We start from the raw sequence: 23,123 nt of genomic DNA on the forward strand, positions 1-23,123 counted from the left end.
GATGTATGGAGTCGTGACAGAAACGGTCGATAGCTACAGCTGACGTAGGGACATGTAGCATTTACCCTGATAGTTTATTTGAAGTTTCAATTCTTAATTGTTGCATTTAGTTATTTTGTTATGTTTTTAATTTAAATTATATGAGATTTCTGATTTAATAGTGTATAATATATGCTATTTCTTTACATTTTTAAAAGCTAGTAAAGAATAGAATGTGACTTCCATTCCCGCCTTATTTACGTTTTCTATTTTATACTAGTTTTTAAAAATAGTGTCATTCTACAAACTGCTTTATCGTATTTGGTATTTGTTCCAAAATCCAAGTTGTCTATCAGATTATAGTACATGATAACATAAATTGTGTATGAATCACCTCGTACTGTGTATTTGATCTGTCTACTGCCTTTGTGTTCATTTGATGCGTTCTTATCGTACAATTTTAGGATTTTTGTCACGAATTAAATTTGAATATTTAATGAAGGTGTTTGCTACATGTTTTGCCATTTATGAACAAATATAAATATCAATTTGTCAGCTTTATTTAGCTAAGTGTTAGGAAAGCACAAGGGCTTCGCCTCTACCTCGTTGTGTGCGCACGCGGGCCCGTGCGTGTGTGTGCGTGCGTGCGTGTGTGTGCGTGCGTGCGTGCGTGTGTGTGTGTGCCGACAATATTATGTTTAATAGTTAATTTTAATGTTATGTATAATTCGTTATACTCAATAAATTATTTTCTCACGCTTTTCTTCTTTTATTTTTTGCACAAACCCTTTTTCCTCTTGTTGCTATTAAGTGACGTCACGAACGAAACTTCATTTTGAACTATTAAAGTAGCTCGTAAAGTTACATATAAAACAATTTAGTTTAGTTTTTTCAATAAAATGCTATTCAAACTAGCCTTTAAAAATAGTAATCACAAATTTTTAAATACATAAATGTCATTGAATTCTAGCATTTCTACATTTTTGATTTGAAAACAAATGGATATGAACAACATTTAAATCCTAACCTGTAAGTTAGATGCATGCTGTGCCCTGTAAAGTATTGTAATTTAGTTCAGCTTATATTTAACTGTCAAACATACTAAACACTTACTTATGAAGTACACAACACAAAATATCAATTGTTCCATAATTTGAATAGCTATAACATTCAGATTGAGTGTCTGGATGAATTATCTAGAGATCTTAGACAATAGACTATTATTCTCTTAACTCGAAAAAATTAAAAATGAACGTATCCCTATAAGTTATGTAGTCGAATATCAAAATCGACAATGATACACATACAACATTATTATTAAAGTTTTGTAGAACAATCAAAGTAGGGAAACCCTTAGTACATTCCACGCAACAAAATTTGCCAAATAACAGGAATCCTTGACAAATGAGCGCGAGATAGCGTTATCGCGACCCGGCGACCTCTAGCGGCCGACGCTCTGACCTACTCTCCGCACATCTTTTACTTTGTTATAATTACATGTTTATTAAGGTACATATTTGCGTGTGCGTACATCGGCACGATTATTAAATATCTATTTATATACACGCTCATAAAAAAATCTCACTTCTGGTGAGACCAGAGTTAACCGGAACAGTATTTTAGTGCACTTTATTTCATTCCATAAAACTCTTATCGCAAACACTTATGAAATTCGTTAGGCGCACCTAGATTATGAAAAGAGTTAATAGAATCGAAAGATAAATCAGTATCGGCGCAGGACTCATCGGTAATATCTGATAAGGCTCAGATAGCCGCTATCACGGGCTCGGCCGGCGCAAAGCCGAGTTTTATGTTTTCGCACTGAGCTGCCCGCTACGACACGCGTTTTCTGTCACCACGATTGTAGTTTTTCCGGTACCGATAACTAGGAATACAAAACCGCAATGTGAGGCGTTCGTCGCTTCAGGATGAGTAAACAAAGTGGCTGCGAGGAAACTAGAACATTAACTCCGTGATAGTGTAGTGTGTAGTGTCGATGTGAATGTTGAATGCCATGTACTTGTGTGCGGTGTTGTGTGCGCTGTGGTGGGGCGGCGCGCGTGCGCAGTCCGTCACGGTGGTGCAGCAGACGTGAGTATGCGCCGCACACGCGCCCCGCTGCAGCTTGCTACCCGGTGCACGCTTGCCAGCTTTATAACAAACTGCACTCGACACAACACTAAACATAAAACAGCTCGCTTTCCTTTAAATACATCTCTATCGTTATCTCTTTTATATTTCTAGTTCTCATGACGAACATAACGCTGCATAATGATTTTGAAAGCGAGCGTGGTTCTTGTATCTTAACTTGCCACAATCATCGTCATCATAATATTGAATCGTGAGAAAACTGAAAATACAGGATAGTACAAAATTTGATTTATTCATAAAATATTAATTCTATTATAAATTTTACCGAGCTAAGTAACTAACTAAATTACTTGGGTTTCTATTTCGAATTTCGTGTGTGGTTCTTGTACCTATGACATCTTACATCGTGTGATATCCGCTAAATAAAACGGACCGCGCGGTTTCTATGAAATTAAGGTTTCTGTAAAATTTGTGACTGTTATAATTAGGTTTATGTAATATGTAGTTCCATTTCTGCTATAGTTAGATTTCTGTTAAAGTAAAGTTTCTGCTACAGTTAGGTTTCTGTTAAAGTTAGGTTTCTGTAAAACTGAGATTCCTGTCTAACTGAGGTTTCTGTAAAAATTGGTTTACTGTAAAAGTTAGGTATAATGTTATACTTAGGTTTCTGTGTGATGATTGACGCCATTATACAGAACGGCACGCGCGGTTTCTGTAAAAGTTATGTTTCTCTAGTTCTCTAGAAACAGTCACGACTTTGTTATAAAATAATAGATTTAAATAATGATAGTGAAAATAATTGAACTAGTTACTGGTGCGTTCACATGTATTAATAAAACTATGCAATCGCTATAAATGTTACTCAAAAATATTATTCCGTCGTTAAACTATTCGTATTTTGATCCGTTGCGTAGTTTTAAAGCTTTAAGCAAAGGTACATAGGGACAGATAGACAACGAGAGCGAATTTGCTTCATATGTATTTAAGCTACAACACTCAAAACCGCAGCGACACTAAACATGACTCATGTTGAGGATGTGCTAAACTGATACAAGATAAGGGCTTCAAGTTTGTAATTCCAGCATTTACATAATCTTTATACTGGAATTACATATTTATCTTGTACATAATAAAATTTAATCGCCAAATCTATTGCTGTGTCAAACTCGATCAATTCGGCAATTTTTTAATGTTTTTGTTAGCGCCAACACGAAAAAGGGACAATAAAGACAGAACAACGAAACGTCTGCTAAGGCACCTAACTAGTTATATTATATACTTACCTATTGAATAAATATACCAGAAAAGTACAGATTTCTGGAAACCATATTTCGGGGTCTGGAAACAATGTACATAGTTACATATTTGTAAAATAATGCATTGTTCAAATAAATAAAAATATTATTTACTAGTTATGTAGGTAACTACATAATATATATTTTTTATTTTTGTAATTAACCAGACCTTAGATTACATAATTGATACTCTTTATATAAAGCAATTCTTTTAAACGATGAGTAAATTCAGTTCTTCAAACCTTACTAATTATGTACTACCTACATTAGTTAGTAGTTTTAAAGTTATTTATTGTATCTGTGAATTGTGATAATATTAAAATTTCCAATTGTTCCCGAAATAAGCATGGATGATGATGAAAATATACAACAATAATAAACTTCAAAATAATGTTCAAGGTTTCAAATAAGGATATTTAAATAGCCTCGAAACCAAATCGTTACATATCCTAATAGCATTTTTAGTAGTTACGTTTGTATTGCTATATTATTTTTTTCAAAAAACCTGCCCACTTCTTTAGAGTACATTCATAAGTTACGAGTGTACATAATATAGTACTGTATTATCTTTGCTTATGCAGAGACTATGTTCTTATCCAAGGTTTCACGTAGGTACCTGGATAGAATCAAAGCTGGACTATCAGCTTTACCAGTGATGTTTATGTATTAGGTACGCAGTTCATTAAAGAAACGAATCTTCAATGGCGGCGCTTAACATTCCCTCTCGCTCACACACGGCATGCAAAAAAAAAGGGAATAAAATCACTAAAATGTATTTGATTTTCCCTATAATACATAGTTTTAATCATAAATTTACAATGACAATTATGCATTTGCGAAAGTAAATAATGTTTTATTGGAATTTGACAAAATATGTTCTTTGGGAAAAGTTGTTCAGTTTTATGGGCTCATTACAAGTATTATGGGGATTTTGTTACACTATGTATACGTAAATATGATTATACTTTCTTTTTTGCTGACCCTACAATACGTCAGTGTCAGCTTTGGCCGCCATTGAAGACTTGCTTTTAATTTGCCTACAGGTTGCCTTTACTGGTGAAACCGTGCCCTAGCTACCCTACCTAGTGCCCTATCTTAACTTGAACAATATCACCAACTTTTTTTTTTTTTTTTTTTTTTTTTATTGGTAATAGGGAAGCGCTTGACCACAATCTCGCCTGATGTTAAGCTGAGATGCGGTCTAAGATGGAACGCGCTTCCCTAGAAGGTACCTGTTCACTCTACGCTTGAAGACCCCCATATTGTACTCGTCGGGGAACACAGACTCAGGAAGCATGTTCCAGTCCCTCGCGGTTCGGATAAAGAATGTGGAACCGAACCGCTTAGTCCGGGTACATGGAACGTCCACCATATGGCGATGCCTAGAATCTGTGCGCCTCGACGATCGATGGAAGAACGGGGATGGCGGAACGAGATCGTGCAGTTCCGCAGCGCACTCTCCAAAGTGTATCCGATAGAAGACCGATAAGCTGGCCACTCTGCGGCGGTGACCGAGGCTCTGGAGCTTTTTGCCTACTAGGTCATTGTCGTTTATGAGCCTCTTGGCACGCCTCTCTATCGCCTCAAGCGCCTCCAGCTGGTACTTGGCGGAACCGTCCCAGAGGTGAGAACAGTATTCCATGCACGATCGGACTTGTGCTTGATAAAGGTTGAGCAACTGTCCCGGGCTGAAATACTGTCTCACCTTCGCCAGAATTCCAAGCTTTTTTGAGGCTACTTGGGCTTTAGATTCAATGAAGGAACCAAAGTTCAGAGTAGGCGTTAAGGTGATACCAAGAAGCTCGAGGTGGTTAGTTATCGGCACGGACACACCTTGGAAATTCGGAGTCAGGTGGAATGGACTCCGTTTAGCGGAGAACAGACACGCCTGGGTCTTAGACGCATTGAACTTGACCAGATTGGCATCGCCCCAGTCGGAGACCGCCTGTAAGGACAAGTTCATGCGATCGACCAACGCCTCCCGTAGAGACTGAATTTGTGCCGTACTGGCTCGCGCGCTGGATACATATCTCTCCACAACAGTGCTATCGTCTGCGTACCCAACTTGCAATAAAATAGATGTTTTACCAGTAGATTCTATTCTGTTCTTTAGCTGTCTATACTTTTACGAAAGTTCGATTTGTTTCCTAACAGGTTTTTCTTCGTTCGTTCGTATCTTATGTGTTAATCCAAGTTATCCTCTAGGATACCTATGTGTGCTAACGAACGTAATCGATTAAGTAGTATTTACGTGAAAGAGTAACAAACATACACAACTTTCGCATTTATATATTACTAGCTTACCGCCCGCGTTTTCAAAGAAAAACCCGCATAGTTCCCGTTTCCGGGATAAAATCTATCCTATATGTTAATCCATGTTACCCTATAAAGGTACCTATGTGTCATAAACATTGTAATCGATTCAGTAGTATTTGCGTGAAAGAGTAACAAACATACACATACACATCCATCCTCACAAACTTTCGCATTTATAATACTAGATTTCAGCCCTCGGCTTCGCCCGCGTTTTGAAAAAAATCTGCATAGGTACTTTAGTTCCTGTTCTCGTGGGATTTCCGGGATAAAACCTATCCTATGTGTTAATCCAAGTTACCCTCTATATGTGTGCTAAATTTCATTGTAGAGTAACAAACATAGATACACATACACATCCGCATCCTCATAAACTTATTTATAAAACTTAGTAAGTAGATAGGATAGTAGGACGTTTGCTGCGTAATTATTATTGGCTCATCAGTCATCACAATATAATGATTTTATGCAAATCAAAATTCAAAACTACTATACCTAATATACTTAAGTACTAATGCTAAAATATTGTGACTTGGTTTCCACAGCTTACATTACGATGAGGTTTACACGCTGTCTCTCAATAGCAGTGTCGAGTTCTTATTGGACTTTAATCCGGTAGGTAATTATTTTTTTTATTCCTAACCAGAAAATAAGAACAGTAATTGCTAATTACAAAAGATAAATTTATTTTAGATTTCGATAATAGCACATGAAAATATGTTCATTGTATTAGTTTTATTTTTGGAGCTCAAGAAAATAATATAAGAATTTCTTTCATAAACAACTATAACAACTATATGGATATTAAATTTATCTGAAATAAATGAAATAAAAAAAAAAAAAAATATTTTCACCTAAATAATATTAAATCTTTAACAGATTACAATGATTCAATATGAATTTAGGTTGAATCGATTTGCAGGTATCCATGGTACCAGCCGATATACCGAGCGTGGTGTGGCTGCGAAGCGACGGCGGCGACACCTCGCACCCCGTGCTCGTCACCTCCAGGCAACGCACAGGTGATACATATTGCCGTAATAGCAGGTTTACAAACTTGTATCTTATAAAAGACTGACTAGAGCTGGATTAATATATGAAAAATTTGTGGGTAATGAATACCTATATGAAACAGAAGTTTTTAATAATTTAATAACGTTAATGGATAACGTCACCACTGCTTGAAGCGGTGAAGGTAAATATTGTGAGGAAACCGGCATGTTGAAGAATCAAAAGCTGGTCAACATGTTTTTTGCTAAACCGCAGTTGGCCATCGTTGAATTAAACCCTTTGAACCCTCATAGATAAATCAAGGGACGATATAAGTCAGATGTTGTCTATAATTTTTCATTAACTCTGCAGGTGCAGTGACCTGGCAGCTGCCGTACGAGATGGAGGGGCGCACGCTGTTCGAGCTGGAGCGCACGCTCTGCCCCGACGACATCGCCGCCGCGCCCGACACCAACAATACTGAATGTTGTAAGCTGTGCTATCGCTAACTTGTAAAATAGCTTTCAAAAATAAACACCTTAAAGCAGACATTGTTTCAATCCAAATTTAAACTCAATACTTTCCTATTCATGTACCTAATGTCTATGTTCGCTATGAATAGTCAATTTTTAAAACTCCATCCGATTCGAAAGAGTCGGCATGAAACACGATAGAATTACTGAAAAACTATTCTGCGGGTGCTAATAAGTTGGTGGTTCGTAGAAAAAAAAACCTACGAATACCTAACGATTAGTTTTCTGCGTGATACATTTCAGCCAGATACAGCCGAAATAAATAAAAAGGGAAGAAAAACCTTCACCTAATTATATCAGAAGATGTGTTTGGGGCCTTCATATATGTATGTCTGTTTTTAGTAATCTATTCAATACTTTATGTACTACTTCAGCGAAGGAGTTGCGTGCGTTCTCTCTGCACGTGTCGACGTCGTGTGCGAGCGCCACGCTCAGCGTGCGCGTGGCGCTGCCGCCCGTCTGGAGACTTGTAAAGGACCAACCTATCGCCTTCAACGCTACGAAGGTGAGGTTGTCATAATATTATGACAAGTACTATATTATAGAACTTTTATCAATTGCCCATTTCGTAGGTAAAACGGTGTAAAATAAAGTGTCGTGACGTAAAACTGAATTATAGTATTTTTTTGAAACTATAAAGGTAAGTACTTACATAAATTGTCATCAAGTAGGACCAATCTAAAGTTCAAATCGTAATAAATTATGTAGATAAATCTATGATAGAGCCCATAACCATAAGAACATGGGAAAACTTTAAATATAATGTACTTAATGTTATTGGTATCCAGTCTGCGCCGCGCGTGCTGCACTACCGGTTCGCGGGCGGCGAGAGCAGCGTGCGGCTCGTCGTCTCCTCCGACACCGTCACCTGCGCCACGCTCTCCGTGCAGAACTATACGGTTACCGCACTTATTATATTAAAAACTAATAAAAAGATACATCAACTAATGGAAAATCGTTAACATAAATTAAAAAGAGAATCGGTCCAAACATAGATCCTTGGGGAACACAAATATTATAACAATATTATTATTTTATTTTATAACCAAGAACTAGATGTTTACTTACATCATAAAGTAACCCATGGAAAAATAAGAAAAACGATAGAAAATTGTATTTTTTATGGGAGAATATTTTAAACTTTCTGTTTCAGTGCCCAATTAAACAGACAAACGAGGAAGTAGTATTTGGCTTACGGCTCACCATGATGCGCTCTGGGGCGATGCAAATTCCGGTACGAAGAATGTATAAAAATAACGTTTTCATACCTTAAATGCAATTTACCAAGTAAAGTCAGATGATTAATTAAGTGAAAAGGTTTAGAGAGTTTAACCGAAAATCTCCCCTTATCTTTATGAGGAATCTCTTAGCAATTAAAAATCTAATAAATAGTTCTCGATGTTATACCTACCTAGTTTATTGGCAGACAAATTTCAATTTCGCGATGATTGAATAGATAGTATTATGTAGTTCGCAACTAAGTAGTATTATTGCAATTAAATGTATACGTGTGGTGTGTGCAGCGTTCGCAGTACCCGCTTGGGTTCTACATAGTGCTGATAGTGCTGCAGTCAGACGCGGCGTGCGACACGGCGGCGGAGCCCGAGCCCGACTGGCTGTGGAGCGCCGCGCTGTGGGGCTCCGCCCCGCACCTGCACGCGCAGCAACAGCGCCTCAAGGAATTCACTGTCACCATACAGGTTTGAACCGCACTTTCATAGCAGGGGGACTTAAAATAAGAAACAGAGCTATATTATATCACATTCCCATACTGGAAATAATTTAGATATCATGGGTAGTGAGCACCCCCAAAATTCGATCACGCGCGATCACCGCATCGTTGAAGTCAGATTTATTGATGCTGAAATGCACTTTGCTACGTTGGAACCAGAGGTAGTTACGCTAGAAACAATTTACCTAATATCATACTTAATAAGGTACCTAAATAACTACAGTTTAGTAGAATGAAATGCAATTTTGAAATGAAAGACAATAGATATAAAAAGAAAATGTTGTGTGGTTTTATGAAACCACGGTAAAAGTGAAACTTCTTTTCACACTATAGACATTTAACTAAAAATTATCGTATTTGTACGACAATTATCGTACGTATCGTGCGTCACGCGACATGCGCTACACAGACCAAAAAGTTTGAGACGATGTAATAAAAGTTTCACTTTAAAAGAAAAAGTAGAATGACAAGATTCTATAGACACTCTATTTTAAAATGTATACAGGGTTTAATCGTTAAGTGTGCACACTCACAGGCGATTTTTCCGTAAGTATTACAGATAGCAAAAAACTTTAAACTGATATCGAAAGTAATGCCAAATGAGTAAAATGGCCGTAATAAATTTTTAAAAATAAATCGAGTTATATCAAAAAAAAAATATTTAAACCCTCCCATACATTAAGTATGAAATATGAATATCCCTTAAACATTTAATATGAAAGATTTTAACTTTCTTTTTCTTTTTTTGGTTTTCTGCTTTAATTACTTCGCAAATTTGAAGTGGCATTTTCCACGCTTTTTCCGGACATTTTCACGCATTTTCCAGACATTTTCCGGGGATTTTCCAAGCGTTTCCCAGGCATTTTCCGGACATTTCCCTGACATTTCCCGGGGATTTTCCAGACGTTTTCGACACTTTTCACGTATTTTCCGGATATTTTCCGGGAATTTTCCGGGTATTTCCGGGGATATCCGAAGAATGCTTATAAATATCCGGGAAATCCCCGGAAAATGCCTGGGAAATTCCCGGATAATATCCGGAAAATGCGTGGAAAATGTCTGGAAAATCTCCGGAAAATGCCAGGGTAATGCTTGGAAATCTCCGGAAAATGTTAGGGAAATTCCCGGAAAATAACCGGAAAATGTCAGGGAAATTTTCGGAAAATGCCTGGACAATTCCCGGAAAATATCCGGAAAATGCATGAAAATGTCTGGAAAATCCCCGGAAAATGTCAGGGAAATGTCCGGAAAATGCCTGGAAAATATCTGTAAAATGTCCGGAAAATGCGTGAAAATGTCCGGAAAAAGCGTGAAAAATGCCACTTCAAATTTGCGAAGTAATTAAAGCAGAAAACCAAAAAAAGAAAAGGAAAGCTAAAATCTTTCATATTAAATGTATATGGGATATTCATATTTCATACTTAATGTATTATGTATGGGAGGGTTTAAAGATAAATTTTTTGATATTTCTCGATTTATTTTTAAAAATTTAAAATTTATGACGGCCATTTTACTCATTAGGTTAAGTACTTTCGATATCAGTTTAAAGTTTTTTGTTATCTGCAATACTTACGGAAAAATCGTCTGTGCACACTTAACGATTACACCCTGTATACAAATACTGAGTGTGATCCCCATGGGTATGTGTTGTGCAGCCGTCGCTGTCCCGCACGCAGTACGCGGTGGCGGCGGGCGCGACGCTGGCGCTGTTCCTGTCGTTCTACGCGGTGGCCGGCGCGCTCGTGCTGGCCCAGCGCTGGCCGCCCTTCGCCAAGTACGTCGCGCCCAAGGCCGTGCTCGCCAAGCCTGATAGCGGTTAGCGATTCTTTTGTCTTTGCTTAATACGAATCCGGCTCCAAGGATCTCCGCTGGTAGCTAGGTACATGAGATATTACAATTTGCTCTACTTCATTAGGTTCGACACAATAAAATGTTGTTGAACCTACGGAACTTTAACATTTAGTCAAAGATAAGTAATTATTTTAAAAAATTAAAACTAATATTATTATATTAAACTTACACGTGCCTCACGGGGCACACTTTGACGATTGATACAACCAATGATTATGTATTATTTGGCTCGCTCGTACAATAGTGTTTTCGTTGATTCCATGCACATTTATAGTATTTACTAGATGATTTTGACCCAGGGAAACTGGTAAAATAATATTTGTGTTAAATATTTCCAGGTTTGTCAGAAGCCCAAGTTACCACAACCACTGTAGATGGCGCCACTACACTGTCCCCATCAAACAGACGCCGGCAGTCGAGTTAGTATTTAAAATTTATATGTAATTATAATTGCTATCGTATTAAATGTATTATTTTCATAAATACCAGGTAGGTAAGCACAATGCAACAAAATGTGCTCTTAATCACAAATAACTCATTCACATTTGAATGCTTGATTCTGCGATTGATAGTTGGTTTGGCTAAATAAATAAATAGTTATTATGTAAAAATAGATGACACGTACGACATGAGCGACGACAGCGACACGGACGAGGAAGCGACGGACGTGAGCGAAGTGCGCAACAACACGTCACAACACGACGCGTCACGCAACAACGTGACACAACAGGACACACCGCGCAACGGCGCTGCTCCCATCACTGATACTAGTCAGGATAATGCCGTGCAGGTGAGCGGTTTAAAGTTTAAACAAAACTGTTGCAATATTGCACACTTACAACGGGAGGAAAGTAAGCAGGATTTAGCTTAATAATTAATATAATTTTCAATATTTTTTTTATAACTATAAAATATTAGGCCTATCGACTCTTTTCAATGATTTTCGAATTCGCTTCCCCTTTTCTGTCTGTCTATCCTTATGTATAGTTTAGCATATAATTTGAAAAGTTTATTCACCATAATATACATAGTTACACGTTTTCTAGTTAATCTCATTATATTTTGACTAGTGGTCCGCCCCGGCTTCGCCCGTGGTACATATTTCGCAATAAAAAGTAGCCTATGTCCTTTCTCGGGTATCAAAATATCTTCATACCAAATTTCATGCAAATTGGTTCAGTACTTTAGGCGTGATTGAGTAACAGACAGACAGACAGAGTTACTTTCGCATTTATAATATTAGTATGAATTTTAACATAACTTGCACGCACTAGCGTATTAAACAACGAAATCCCAACCGTTGTCAGGGCCCGTTCGGGCTGCCGGCGCGGCTGCGGCTGGCGGCGCTGGCGCGGCGGCGCGGCCGCACGCTGCGCGCGCGCTCCGACCGCTACCTGTCCATGCTCTACACCGTCGCCGTGTTCTACTCGCTGCCCGTCATACAGTTCGTCATCGCATTCCAAGTTGTAAGTCAATACGTCTTGTGATTGAACTAAATTATATTTCAAAACTGTAAAATTATGAAACTCATCAAATATCATCATGTGTGTTACGATATTGCACTAATATTTTTTTTTTTATTTCATAACATAATTATGTTAAAGATTATGCTTATTGGAATAAAATATTGATTTATTAACACACATAAAATATACTCACAATTGCCTATTAAAACTTCGTCAAAAAATAATAAAAAATCGCTCATTAACTCTGCCTAACACACGCGTTGGCAGAGTTTTGTTTCGGACAGTTTTTGAAAATAAGGTTGTTTATTATACGTCAATATTTGCAGGCGATGAACTTCACGGGCTCGCTGGACATCTGCTACTACAACTTCCTGTGCGCGCACCCGGCGGGCGCGCTGGGCGACTTCAACCACGTGTTCTCCAACCTAGGCTACTTGCTGCTCGGCGCGCTCTTCATGCTGCAGGTGCGCCGCCGCCGCGCCAGGCGCAGGAAGCAGCCCAGGGATGAGGTATGTATATTTATTTTTCTTTTACTTTGTTGTAGAAATTCTGCACATATTGTTTTATAAGGGATTATTCATTATTTTGCATTTCTGAAACTTCACTTTATCCCGGACATAAAAGTGGTAGTTCTTATTCTGGAATAAATCTCTCTTCTTACAGAAAACTAACTAACTAAAATAAATTTATTCTAGAATCTTCTAGAAAAATAGGTAAACTTAGCAGCAAAAAGTAAAAACATTATTTAGAAAATGATAAAATAAATAGCGCGTTAATATGATGTTCCAGGACTACGGTATCCCGGCGCACTACGGGCTGCTGTCCGCGCTGGGCGCCGGCATGATGGTGGTGGCCGTGCTCTCCGCCAGCTACCACGTGTGCCCCAATGCACTCAACTTCCAGTTTGGTACGTTACATGCTACTGAACTTGAGAATACTTATTTTTCATTATTAATTCTGTCTATTTCTTACATAATATGTCGCAGTAGACGATTGGAATGAGTTGTTATGGCCACGCCTACGGTTTTTTTTTTTTGGCTAAAAATATTGACAGTTTAACTACAATCCCATTTTACTACAAGAAATGAGCTTTATTTTGTCATTCTTATATCTCTGGAAAATTTGACTATCAAACTGGTATAGCATTGGTAACAGACCTTTCGGATGACGTTATAATAAAAAATCACATACTACTACAGACACTGCGTTCATGTACGTGCTGGCGGTGCTGAGCATGGTGAAGATCTACCAGGCGCGGCACCCCGACGTCAACGCGCGCGCGCACGCCACCTTCGGCGTGCTCGCTGTTATCATCGCGCTCGGTAATTATGTCTCCCTCTGTTTTGTGTTTTTTTTTTAAGGAAATGTGGGACAAGACACATTTTTTTAACATTTCGATTTGTAATTGTCGCTGAAATTATTTGTATCGTTTAATTTCTTCTTAAACTCAGAACACACTACACTACATTTACTACACTACACACTATATTTTGTTGATTTGCCTCCTATTGCTTTGACTTACTTAATGAATACCTATCACAGTTCATCAAAGCAGGAAATTTTAGATATTATAATATTATCTACATTATCTCGTATTTCTCGTTGTACTTACATGTTATTTTGATTTCGCTATTGATATATTTCAGTTGTATGGGGCGTGCTGGGTCAGGGTCCACTTTTCTGGGGCATATTCACAGTGCTGCACATTTTCACATTCCTGCTGCTCTCTCTTAGGATCTACTACCTCGGACAGTTCCGTCTCGGTATGTTTTTTAATTATTATATTTAATTTTTTTTAAAAAGTTTCTGGTTGATGAAAAATCCAATAATATTACCCGTCTTTTTATCCATTTACCCTTTAGAATTCAATTATTGATGTATTTCGTCTTTATTCTTTTTTTTATTTCATTTGTCGTAGTTATATATCATAATTATTATTTTTAAACTTTACAAAAGTAATTTATGGCCCGCATCTTATCTACCACTTTTGCGTGCCTAATAACTGTTGCAAGTCGGGTCGTCGTCGGCCCTTATCCGTGTCACGCGCGTAGAAATATTCATTAGTCAGTGAGATCAATAAATGTACAATGTTCTTTTCAGTAAATGTCCACTAACAGTCCAGTGTCGTTTAAAAGTTGTTTATAAGTTTTTTACCGCAGATAATTTGTATTCCCTTAGTTTTGAAACCGTTCTTTAGAAGCCGTATACATAAATAGTAGACTTGGGAGCAGGGAGTCATTTTCGCCCTCTTGAATAGTACTTTCCCGTGTACAACAGAGAAGCAATACCTGGCGGCGGCGGCGAGCGAGCTGCGCCGCGACGCGCGGCCGCTGTACGGCGCGCGCCTCGTGCTGCTGCTCATCGCCAACGCGCTCAACTGGCTCTTCGCCATCTACGGGTATTTCTGAACATTTCTACATCGGAACCATCCTCGCTGTGCGACAGACGCAGTACATGCGGCAGAAGCGTCGTGCGCTTATGTTACAAGAATCACAAAATAGCAATTTTAGATACAGAAATAAAATTCCGAGTTGATGCTCTTGATAAATGAGGGGAAATACGCCTACAGACATTTTTAAAGTTTTGTCCGTCTATTTGAACATTTTATGGCAAATTGTTGTTGCTATGATTCAGGTAGAGTTTCATCTCTGGTGTATTTTTTGATTTTAGTAAAGTTGTCAGATGGCTTCGTCGATTAGAACGCCGAAACTTGCAAAACTCTGTTCTTTGTAAAATCTCTTAGAGGAAACTACTCTAAATGTTGCACCCGTCTAAATCTCACAATCACCAAAACTATTTCGTTATTTAAGGCACTTAATAATATTTTCCCCGTTTGCCAGCCTGCTGAAGCAGGGCGCGGACTTCGCGTCGCACATCCTGCAGGTGCTGCTGGGCAACACGCTGATGTACATGGTGTTCTACCTGGCCATGAAGGTGGTGCACGGCGAGCGCGTGCGCTGGTACTCGTGGGCGATGCTGGCGGGCGCCGCGGCCACGTGGGCGCCCGCGCTCTACTTCTTCGTGTCGGGCAGCACCGACTGGTCCTCCACGCCCGCTGAGTCGAGGCATCGGAACCATGAGTGCAAGGTATACTCTCATATGTTATGGGACTAATGGATGCGCTTATTTTTTATATGACATTCAATGTAGGAAGTCAATAGAGGAAGAATTTAATCTTATAAATATGCATCACGCCATCTCTGCCAGAAAAAAAATAAATACGGAATTAAATCTAATATTTTCAACTTGAATAATATTACACCAATTCACCAGCAGAATATATTTCAGTAATTAACATTAACATGTTCCAGGTGCTGGAGTTCTACGACTCGCACGACCTGTGGCACATGCTGTCGGCCGTGGCGCTGTATCTCTCCTTCAACACCATGCTCACGTGGGACGACGGACTCTCCGCCGTCAAGCGAACCGAGATCGCTGTCTTTTAATACAATAAACTGTTTTATAACAACTTGACTTTTATTACAATACACAAATATACTTAATAGGTACTTACCTGAAACAACGAGTACCTTGTTACCTCTAAATTAATAAGTGTCACGGTAATATACTTATTATTTACTTATTACCTAGGTACCGTGTCTATGTAAAGATTCGTTATACATACATACCTAAATAATTAATATTATGGTAGGTAGCTTGTAGGTAGTTACAATTATTGATTATTATGTGTGTTTATCATTCGAAGTACACTACCACTGTCCTAGAAACGATTTTCTCTGAAAATCAACTGAAAGCTATAAATAAGAACTTATTAGTTATTAAATGAGTAATAATGCTAAGTACTTGTTAGTTGTTATGTTATAAGGTTGTTAGTGGAACACTATATCTGCCCGGCATAGCGCCATAGCCTCATAGGCAGTTTTTTTATTTTTCATTAAGTTTCTTTTTTCAAAAAAAAACTGCCAGTAAAATTGGACTGAGGAAGTAAACACAGATATTTCGGACAGATATAAACACATTACTAATTGGTTATAAAAAAATAATATAATTAAATAAACCAAATTAATTTAGAACTGTATATGTTACCGGAAATGTATGTAATCCGTCATTGTATACAAAACTCAAACTCAAACATTCATTTATTCAATTAGACTACTATTTAGTAGCACTTTCGAATCGTCATTACATAATTATTTTAACATTTACCACCTACAATTCCTAGGAAATGTATATAATTTCTAAAATCGTACGGAAATGTGTGAAATAAATTATTTTATACACATTTCCAAGGAAATCTATGTATTTCCTAAATAGCTATCGGAAATGTAAAACATTTAAGATATTGATATGTCGCAGGTAAATTGTATATAATCTGGCCGTTTACAAACGGTCGGCATTTTGTAGTAACTATGCCGATAATTCGTAATCAGAAATTTTTGGTTTGGATAAGGGGGTGGGTTAGGTTAGGTTCGTGTTTTTTAAAATTACACAGAAATAGGAGCCCCACGAAGTGGCTCCGTCGGCTCGAGACCGTCTTTTTGTAGAATTTTGGAAAAAGACGAATTTTCGGCATATTAAAACAGCTAGCCGTAATGTAATACGGCGGATTGTACAATCCGCCTGCGCCAAATATACGCGAGGACAGCGGGACGAGGGGACTGATTACTTGCAAAATGAGAATTTGATTTTATAAGAATAAAATATATAAGTGTATTTTGTGATATTTACGTTAACAGTTAGATAGTTGATTTTTAAAATGTTAATTAGTAAGATAATAATAATATGAACATAATATTAATAGGTATTACAATTTTACGGTATGACTTACCCGATTGTATCAATTCTAAGAGCTTTAATAAAAAAATAACAACGTGTTTTATTACAGAAAGCATTTACTTTACACATTTCCTAATACGATATTGGAATTGTATACAATTCCTAGGAAGATTATACATTTCCTAGGATATGCATGCATTAAATAGTTTTTAAACAATAATTTATACATTTCCTAAATGGTATCGGAATTGTACACATTTCCTAGGAATTGTATACAATTCCTTGATTTCATACATTTCCGGTAACATATACAATAATAAAATATCGTAAATAAATACACAAGCACACACAAAGGTTTTCTTATTATTTTAATTTTATAAGGCACATTATATTATATTACAAGTAATTTATTAATTAAAAAAACAATTATAGCACTAGTTTATACCTCGCTCTGCCCTCCATATGCATAATAATATGCTGATGCATATGGATAGAATATTCTATGCACTAGGTAATAGTAGTGAACGGCGAACGCCAAACGGAACGCAAATTGTAAATGTCAATGACGTCACGTCAGCGACAGTCGCGTTCTCATTATTTTTATTTCGCAATTTCCAGAATTTCTACATATTGGTGCTTTTCTTTTTTAAAACGCTAATGTTATTTCCTCAAAACACTTAAAGAAATGGACAATCAATATTACTATAAGTTAATGGCGAGTTATTTGTCTAAACGTAACTGCGACGAGTCATTCATGAGATATTTCTTCGGTAAGAATGCAACAAAGAAGACGCCTGAAGAATTAGAACGAGCTGATGAAAGAAAGAGGCGGCTCCAGAGAGAACGATCGCGTCGATACCGCGCATTAAAGAATGCTCGACGTCAAAATGAAAACAGCCGCGACAGTGCCGAGAATGATTCCGTTCGCAGCAAGTCTCGAGGTGTCTCGATCGATGAGGAAATAAGTGACGGCGATGAGCCGCCGACGCTGTGCGACCTGAACTACGAGGACAAGTGGCGGGACCCCACGTCGTCCGACTGTCCCTCCGACGATAACTCCGCGCACTCCGCCGCCGAACATAAAGAGAGCCCCCTGCCTGGTAACGTGTCGCTTAACTTGAAGGAGTTCCTCAGTTCTCCCAACACTGAGTTGGACTATCCGACCGTTCACAGCCTCATGTTTCACTGGCTCCAGACGTAGCGATGCCAGTTAGCTAGCCTTGAGGCCACAGTGGCCAAGTTTACTGAGCATGTACCTACTCAAATTGGCTAACTTCACCATTTGAACATAATGTTGACAATCAAATACCTATAACAGTCACTAGAATCTCACAGAATATGGATACACTGTATGTTTGATGTAGTTATAACACATATCATGCCTTAGGGTTGCCGCTTATTACTGTGAAGCTCACACATCAGTTAAGATGACCGTCCTGTAGTAGATTATAATCATTAACTAAGTTTTCTCATATACATTTAAAGTTGACTGTTGTCTTAGTTGTCACAGAACATAGATAGGATTACAAATTGATAAAAACCAATATATAATTATCTTATTTTTGTGATTGACAGATGACTTATGTACATGGTAATATACATTATTGAAACTTAAATTCTATAACACATTGCTACATAGTAAACCATCAATTTATTATGATTATCTTGCAATAAAATTGCTATGATTTGTATGTGTCATGAAGCGACTGAGGCCTGAGCTCGGCTGACAGTAGCTATTCCACTAGACAATAAGAGTTGTTGTTAAGTTGCCATATCCTAATGTTTAGATACTCAACTATTATACATTATTATATATGCATATAGAGAAGTATAGAGTATATATACCTATAGTTTGTGATACGAGGAATTTACATTTTGTGTGAAATCTACAATATTAGATGTAACATAGGCTAAGATGTTGAGACAGGGCAGGTTGCGCTCTTAGTGCCTCTTGTTTGCTGCTAAGCCATTACACTAGCATATTGTCACTGATTCTGATTAGTGTTAGAAATATTAACATTCCCAGTCTTTATGAAATTTAAAAATTATATTGCATTTGAATATTTTATATAAATTTTTTTAATTAACTATGTTCAAGATTTTAATAATAAGTTATAAAAATATTTTACAAATAATCTCATTTAAGTGTTGGATATTTTAATTTTTAACACCACGGCTCATGAAGTACCAAGAGTACTTAATGTAATGAAATTATAACACAGCCATGCATTTATTTGAAAATACTCTGTAACTGCTCTCTCTATTTCTTTACAAATTTTTAAAGCATTTGAATATTATTTTTAGTTTTTAGGTATTTTATAAGTTTATTTAGTATGTTAGATTAAGATTTTTCATTCTTAGCTTTTGTATAAAGTCTGGCTGGACTGGTTTATTGTTTTATATATTACATCCAGATATAATATTATTATGTTTTTATATGATATGCATTGCTTGTGATGTAGCTATTGGGAATAGCTTATTTTTTAAATTAATCAAAAATGTCGAGTTGAAAACATTGCCTTGTTAGTGACTAGAGTGTAAAATTCTAATTCAATATTTTAATTTTAGTTTTTAATTAACTATAAGGTTTTACCAATCAACAATGTGTATTTAGTTTGAGTGCCATGGAATATGTAGATCTGCGCACAATTTGTTTGCTCATAAACTCTTTGATTTGATTCATAAAAAATAAGTATAATATTGATGTACCTAGTAAAAAAGTTATATAAATCCATGAAGAAAAGATTGTATACCATGTTATTATGAATAATTTTTGTTTGTAATAATTTCAAACTATTAGTTTTGTGATTGAGTATTTAGTAATTCTGTTAAAACTTAAAATTTCGCAAGATTTAGAATAATATTTCCAACAAGAAGGAGCGCAGGCGGAAGGGCCTGCATGACGTTAGTTATCCTTGCATATCTTTATATTATGTAATGTAGGTACTGTAAGGTAGTGCCATATTAAAGAGCTTCCTATTTTTATTGATTTTTTTTATTAATCCCTTTCCAATTTACTCACCAGTTTATTATACGAAATTCTGTGAATTTCTTCACTCTCACATGTTGTTCCTACAAAAAAAACCAATATGAGTGTAATATAAGCAGGCTTTCTTATGTTATCACCTCTGCCCATTAAACACGAGTAATTAGACTCACTAAAACTTAATACCTACACACTGAGGATGAAAGAATGAAAAAATTCCTCAAAAAAAAAAATGTTTGTCCTCCAATACCTAATAATTATGTTTTAACAAAAACACTTAACTGCCTTCAAATGGTCAGAACAGAACAAAATTTAAAAGGGTCTAACCGGAATTATTAGCTATCAAATAACAAATCATCAAAATCGGCTCACCCACACCCAGTCGAAAGTTCTGCAAACAAAAAAGCAGTAGAATTGAGAACCTCCTCCTTTTATGAAGTCGGTTGGACGATGCCGTCCATGTCCAGTGTTTGTGGCAAATCAATTCTCTCAGTAGGTAGGTACTAGGTAGATATATAAATAAAATCTGAAAATGGCGATCCAGAGATGAACATCCAGCGATCCAAGCTGACCACGGATATTACGACGTTCAAGTTACTTCTTGGCAAAAAGTAACTTTCTTGCCAAAGATATACAGCACATAAATATGTAGGTACTTACCTAATTTCATAGTTCCGCAATGGAGCGCGAGCCGAGCGTTACCAACTGACTCGATACATATAGGTACTTCAGGTACTTACATATTATACATTTATTTTGGATACGTTTCTATTTAAAAAACTACTTACATTTTAAAAACTAGGTTTTTAGTTTAGCTCATATTAATATTTAACTGAAGCCTAGGTACCTATTTAAATGTTACCTTAACAATTTGCATTGTTTATGTTCCTTTTGTCCCACGAGATGGCATAACTGTTTTAAGCTAAGAGCAATTAACCTATAGAGTTCTTATATTAAGACAGAACAAAATACATATTTTCTAATCTACTTACTCTTAGTCAATAACAGCATAAGCCAGATTGAGATAGCGATAGAGTATCTGCACTGTCTTCAAACGTAGCGCGCCGGCAGTCAGTTTGTTTTCCAACCAGCTGGTGGGCTCAGTGCGTCAAGTGTTTTTAACGAAATATTTAGAAAATATAAAGTGTACAGTGTTTCTTTTTATTTGTCAGTGTGCTAAAATAACTATTGCATGTTTAGCAACCGGCTATCACTAGTCGAATGGGAGTTTTGGATAAAAACAATGTAAAAATATCTTTCCATCGGTAAGTGATTTTCAGCAAATTGATAAATATTTATGTTTTAAACCTATTTGAAGGTTTTATCAAGCGCTTTTTTGTAATTTTATGTTGTAACTGTAACATTTACCCACTTTATGGGGTTGTGGAATATAAAATAATGAAATAATTTTTAAAAAACGTCACAATAATATCACGTTTGGCATTTTGTTTACCACCGTAGTGTTGTAACACATCTAGCGTATATTATCGATTTATGACAAAAAATCTATTTCATATTAACGTTGATTTATTTATTTTGTTTCATAAATCAGATTTATATGTAGTTGTTGTTGCAAATAATAGATGTAAATTTTTTACCGCAGGAAAATAAAACATACCACGTGGTTGTTTTATTTGCCCTATGTGTTTTAGTTTTCGTTTGTTGTTTATTAATTTCTCTTTCAGATTATTAATAAATTCATTTTGTTTTAGATTTCCAGAGCTAAATAAAAAATGGGTATAAAACGTGAGACATGAGTTGATTGGACGCCGCCACAATTTGCAATATTGTGTTCACTGCATTTCGAGCCTACGTGTTATCAAGATGGATACTCTAGAAGAATTGTGCAATCTTACGCTTACGTTTTTTTTTTGTTCCTGTAGATAATAAATACATTTGATTAAAGAGAGTGAATTTTTATTTTGAAATTTTTTACACATAAGTTACCTACTTTAAATGTGTAACTATGTGAAAATTAAACGGTTGATTAAATGACAGTTCTCATAGATGAGAAACTACTATTGAAATACATACTTAATATACATGCGTTTTCAAAGAAAAACCCGCATAGTTCCCATTCCTGTTGGATTTACGGGATCAAAAGTAATTTTTCCAAATTTCATTGTAATCGGTTTAGTAGTATTCGCGTGAAAGAGTAACAAACATCCATCCTCACAAACTTTCGATTTATTAGTAGGATGTTAGGAAAATGTTTTCATTAAGACTGTCCTTTTATTAACTTGTTAAAATGCTGCATGATTCCTTCATGCTGACTGTGCCTTTCTCCTCACTCCTTTAACTTTATCATCATTTCCTTCTTTATTTTAAATTACATTTCAAGTTTTAAAATTTCTTTTATAATGTACTAACTTTCCGCCCGCGTTTTTAAAGAAAATCCTGCACAGTTCCCGTTCACGTGGGATTTCCGGGATAAAACCTAACCTATGTGTGTATGTACAAAATTTCATTGTAATCGGTTCCGCAGTGAAAGAGTAACATCCCTTCTCACATAATTTCGCATTTATTATATACGTAGGATTAAACAAATAATGTATTCAACTGAAATTAATTATAAGTTTTGTTTTTTTATTATTTATTATTTCACGAAACCGTAAATGCAAAATACATTCACGATTTTATCGATTGAAGCACATCCCATCACTATCACCTTCTATCTATCTAAATACGTACCTATAGTAAAAATGGTGCCATGACTATGTTGAAACGTAGCTTGTTGTCTATAGCTGTCTCATTCTTTTATACGACGTTTTCTTTAGATAGAGAGAAACAAATATATGTAAATTGTATACGCTCGATACAAGTACTCTATAGGTTAATTGCTCTTAGGTTTTAAGCACATCACACATCCTCGAGGGACAGCTGTTACAACACAACGGAATAACAAATTTGATGAAAATGATTTAGAAACCAAGCCGCGAATCGTGATAAGTATTAAAGTAGGTACGCGAAACTGGCCAAATTATAAATGTATTATTACACAAATTGTAGTAAAAACTAGATGACGACGCGACATAACGACATAACACGATATTGTACTTGGTCCACTGAATGTACAAAACATATTTTGATTTACAAACTATTTTGTATGTGCTATCATTCTATCAGCCAAACTAATTCCTATCGAAACCC

The 23,123-nt window shown here is 36.5% G+C and overlaps 2 protein-coding genes across 3 annotated transcripts; both read left to right on the forward strand.

Moving 5' to 3' along the window:
* Positions 1 to 669: 669 nt before the first annotated feature.
* On the forward strand, positions 670 to 15,719 carry LOC123694105 (SID1 transmembrane family member 1-like). 2 transcript variants are annotated; one of them, XM_045639414.1, is made up of 19 exons: positions 670 to 2,070; positions 6,224 to 6,293; positions 6,601 to 6,700; positions 7,041 to 7,157; positions 7,576 to 7,706; positions 7,990 to 8,100; positions 8,355 to 8,435; positions 8,725 to 8,901; positions 10,589 to 10,748; positions 11,123 to 11,203; positions 11,399 to 11,574; positions 12,092 to 12,250; positions 12,577 to 12,759; positions 13,040 to 13,157; positions 13,450 to 13,572; positions 13,897 to 14,013; positions 14,528 to 14,648; positions 15,091 to 15,337; positions 15,562 to 15,719. In XM_045639414.1, exons 1-19 carry the CDS (start codon positions 1,982 to 1,984, stop codon positions 15,694 to 15,696), a joined length of 2,496 nt encoding a protein of 831 aa, XP_045495370.1. In that variant the 5' UTR covers positions 670 to 1,981; the 3' UTR covers positions 15,697 to 15,719. The 2 variants fall into 2 exon arrangements, with proteins under 2 accessions (XP_045495370.1, XP_045495371.1); XM_045639415.1 differs by lacking the exons at positions 14,528 to 14,648; positions 15,562 to 15,719 and having other exon boundaries at positions 15,091 to 15,184.
* A 1,809-nt stretch (positions 15,720 to 17,528) lies between these two features.
* LOC123693921 lies at positions 17,529 to 19,972 on the forward strand. The gene has a single exon (XM_045639192.1). It carries the CDS (start codon positions 17,673 to 17,675, stop codon positions 18,186 to 18,188), a length of 516 nt encoding a protein of 171 aa, XP_045495148.1. The 5' UTR covers positions 17,529 to 17,672; the 3' UTR covers positions 18,189 to 19,972.
* The last annotated feature ends 3,151 nt before the right edge of the window (positions 19,973 to 23,123 follow it).

Source organism: Colias croceus, chromosome 8 (assembly GCF_905220415.1).
Source record: "Colias croceus chromosome 8, ilColCroc2.1".
NCBI classification, from domain to species: domain Eukaryota; kingdom Metazoa; phylum Arthropoda; class Insecta; order Lepidoptera; family Pieridae; genus Colias; species Colias croceus.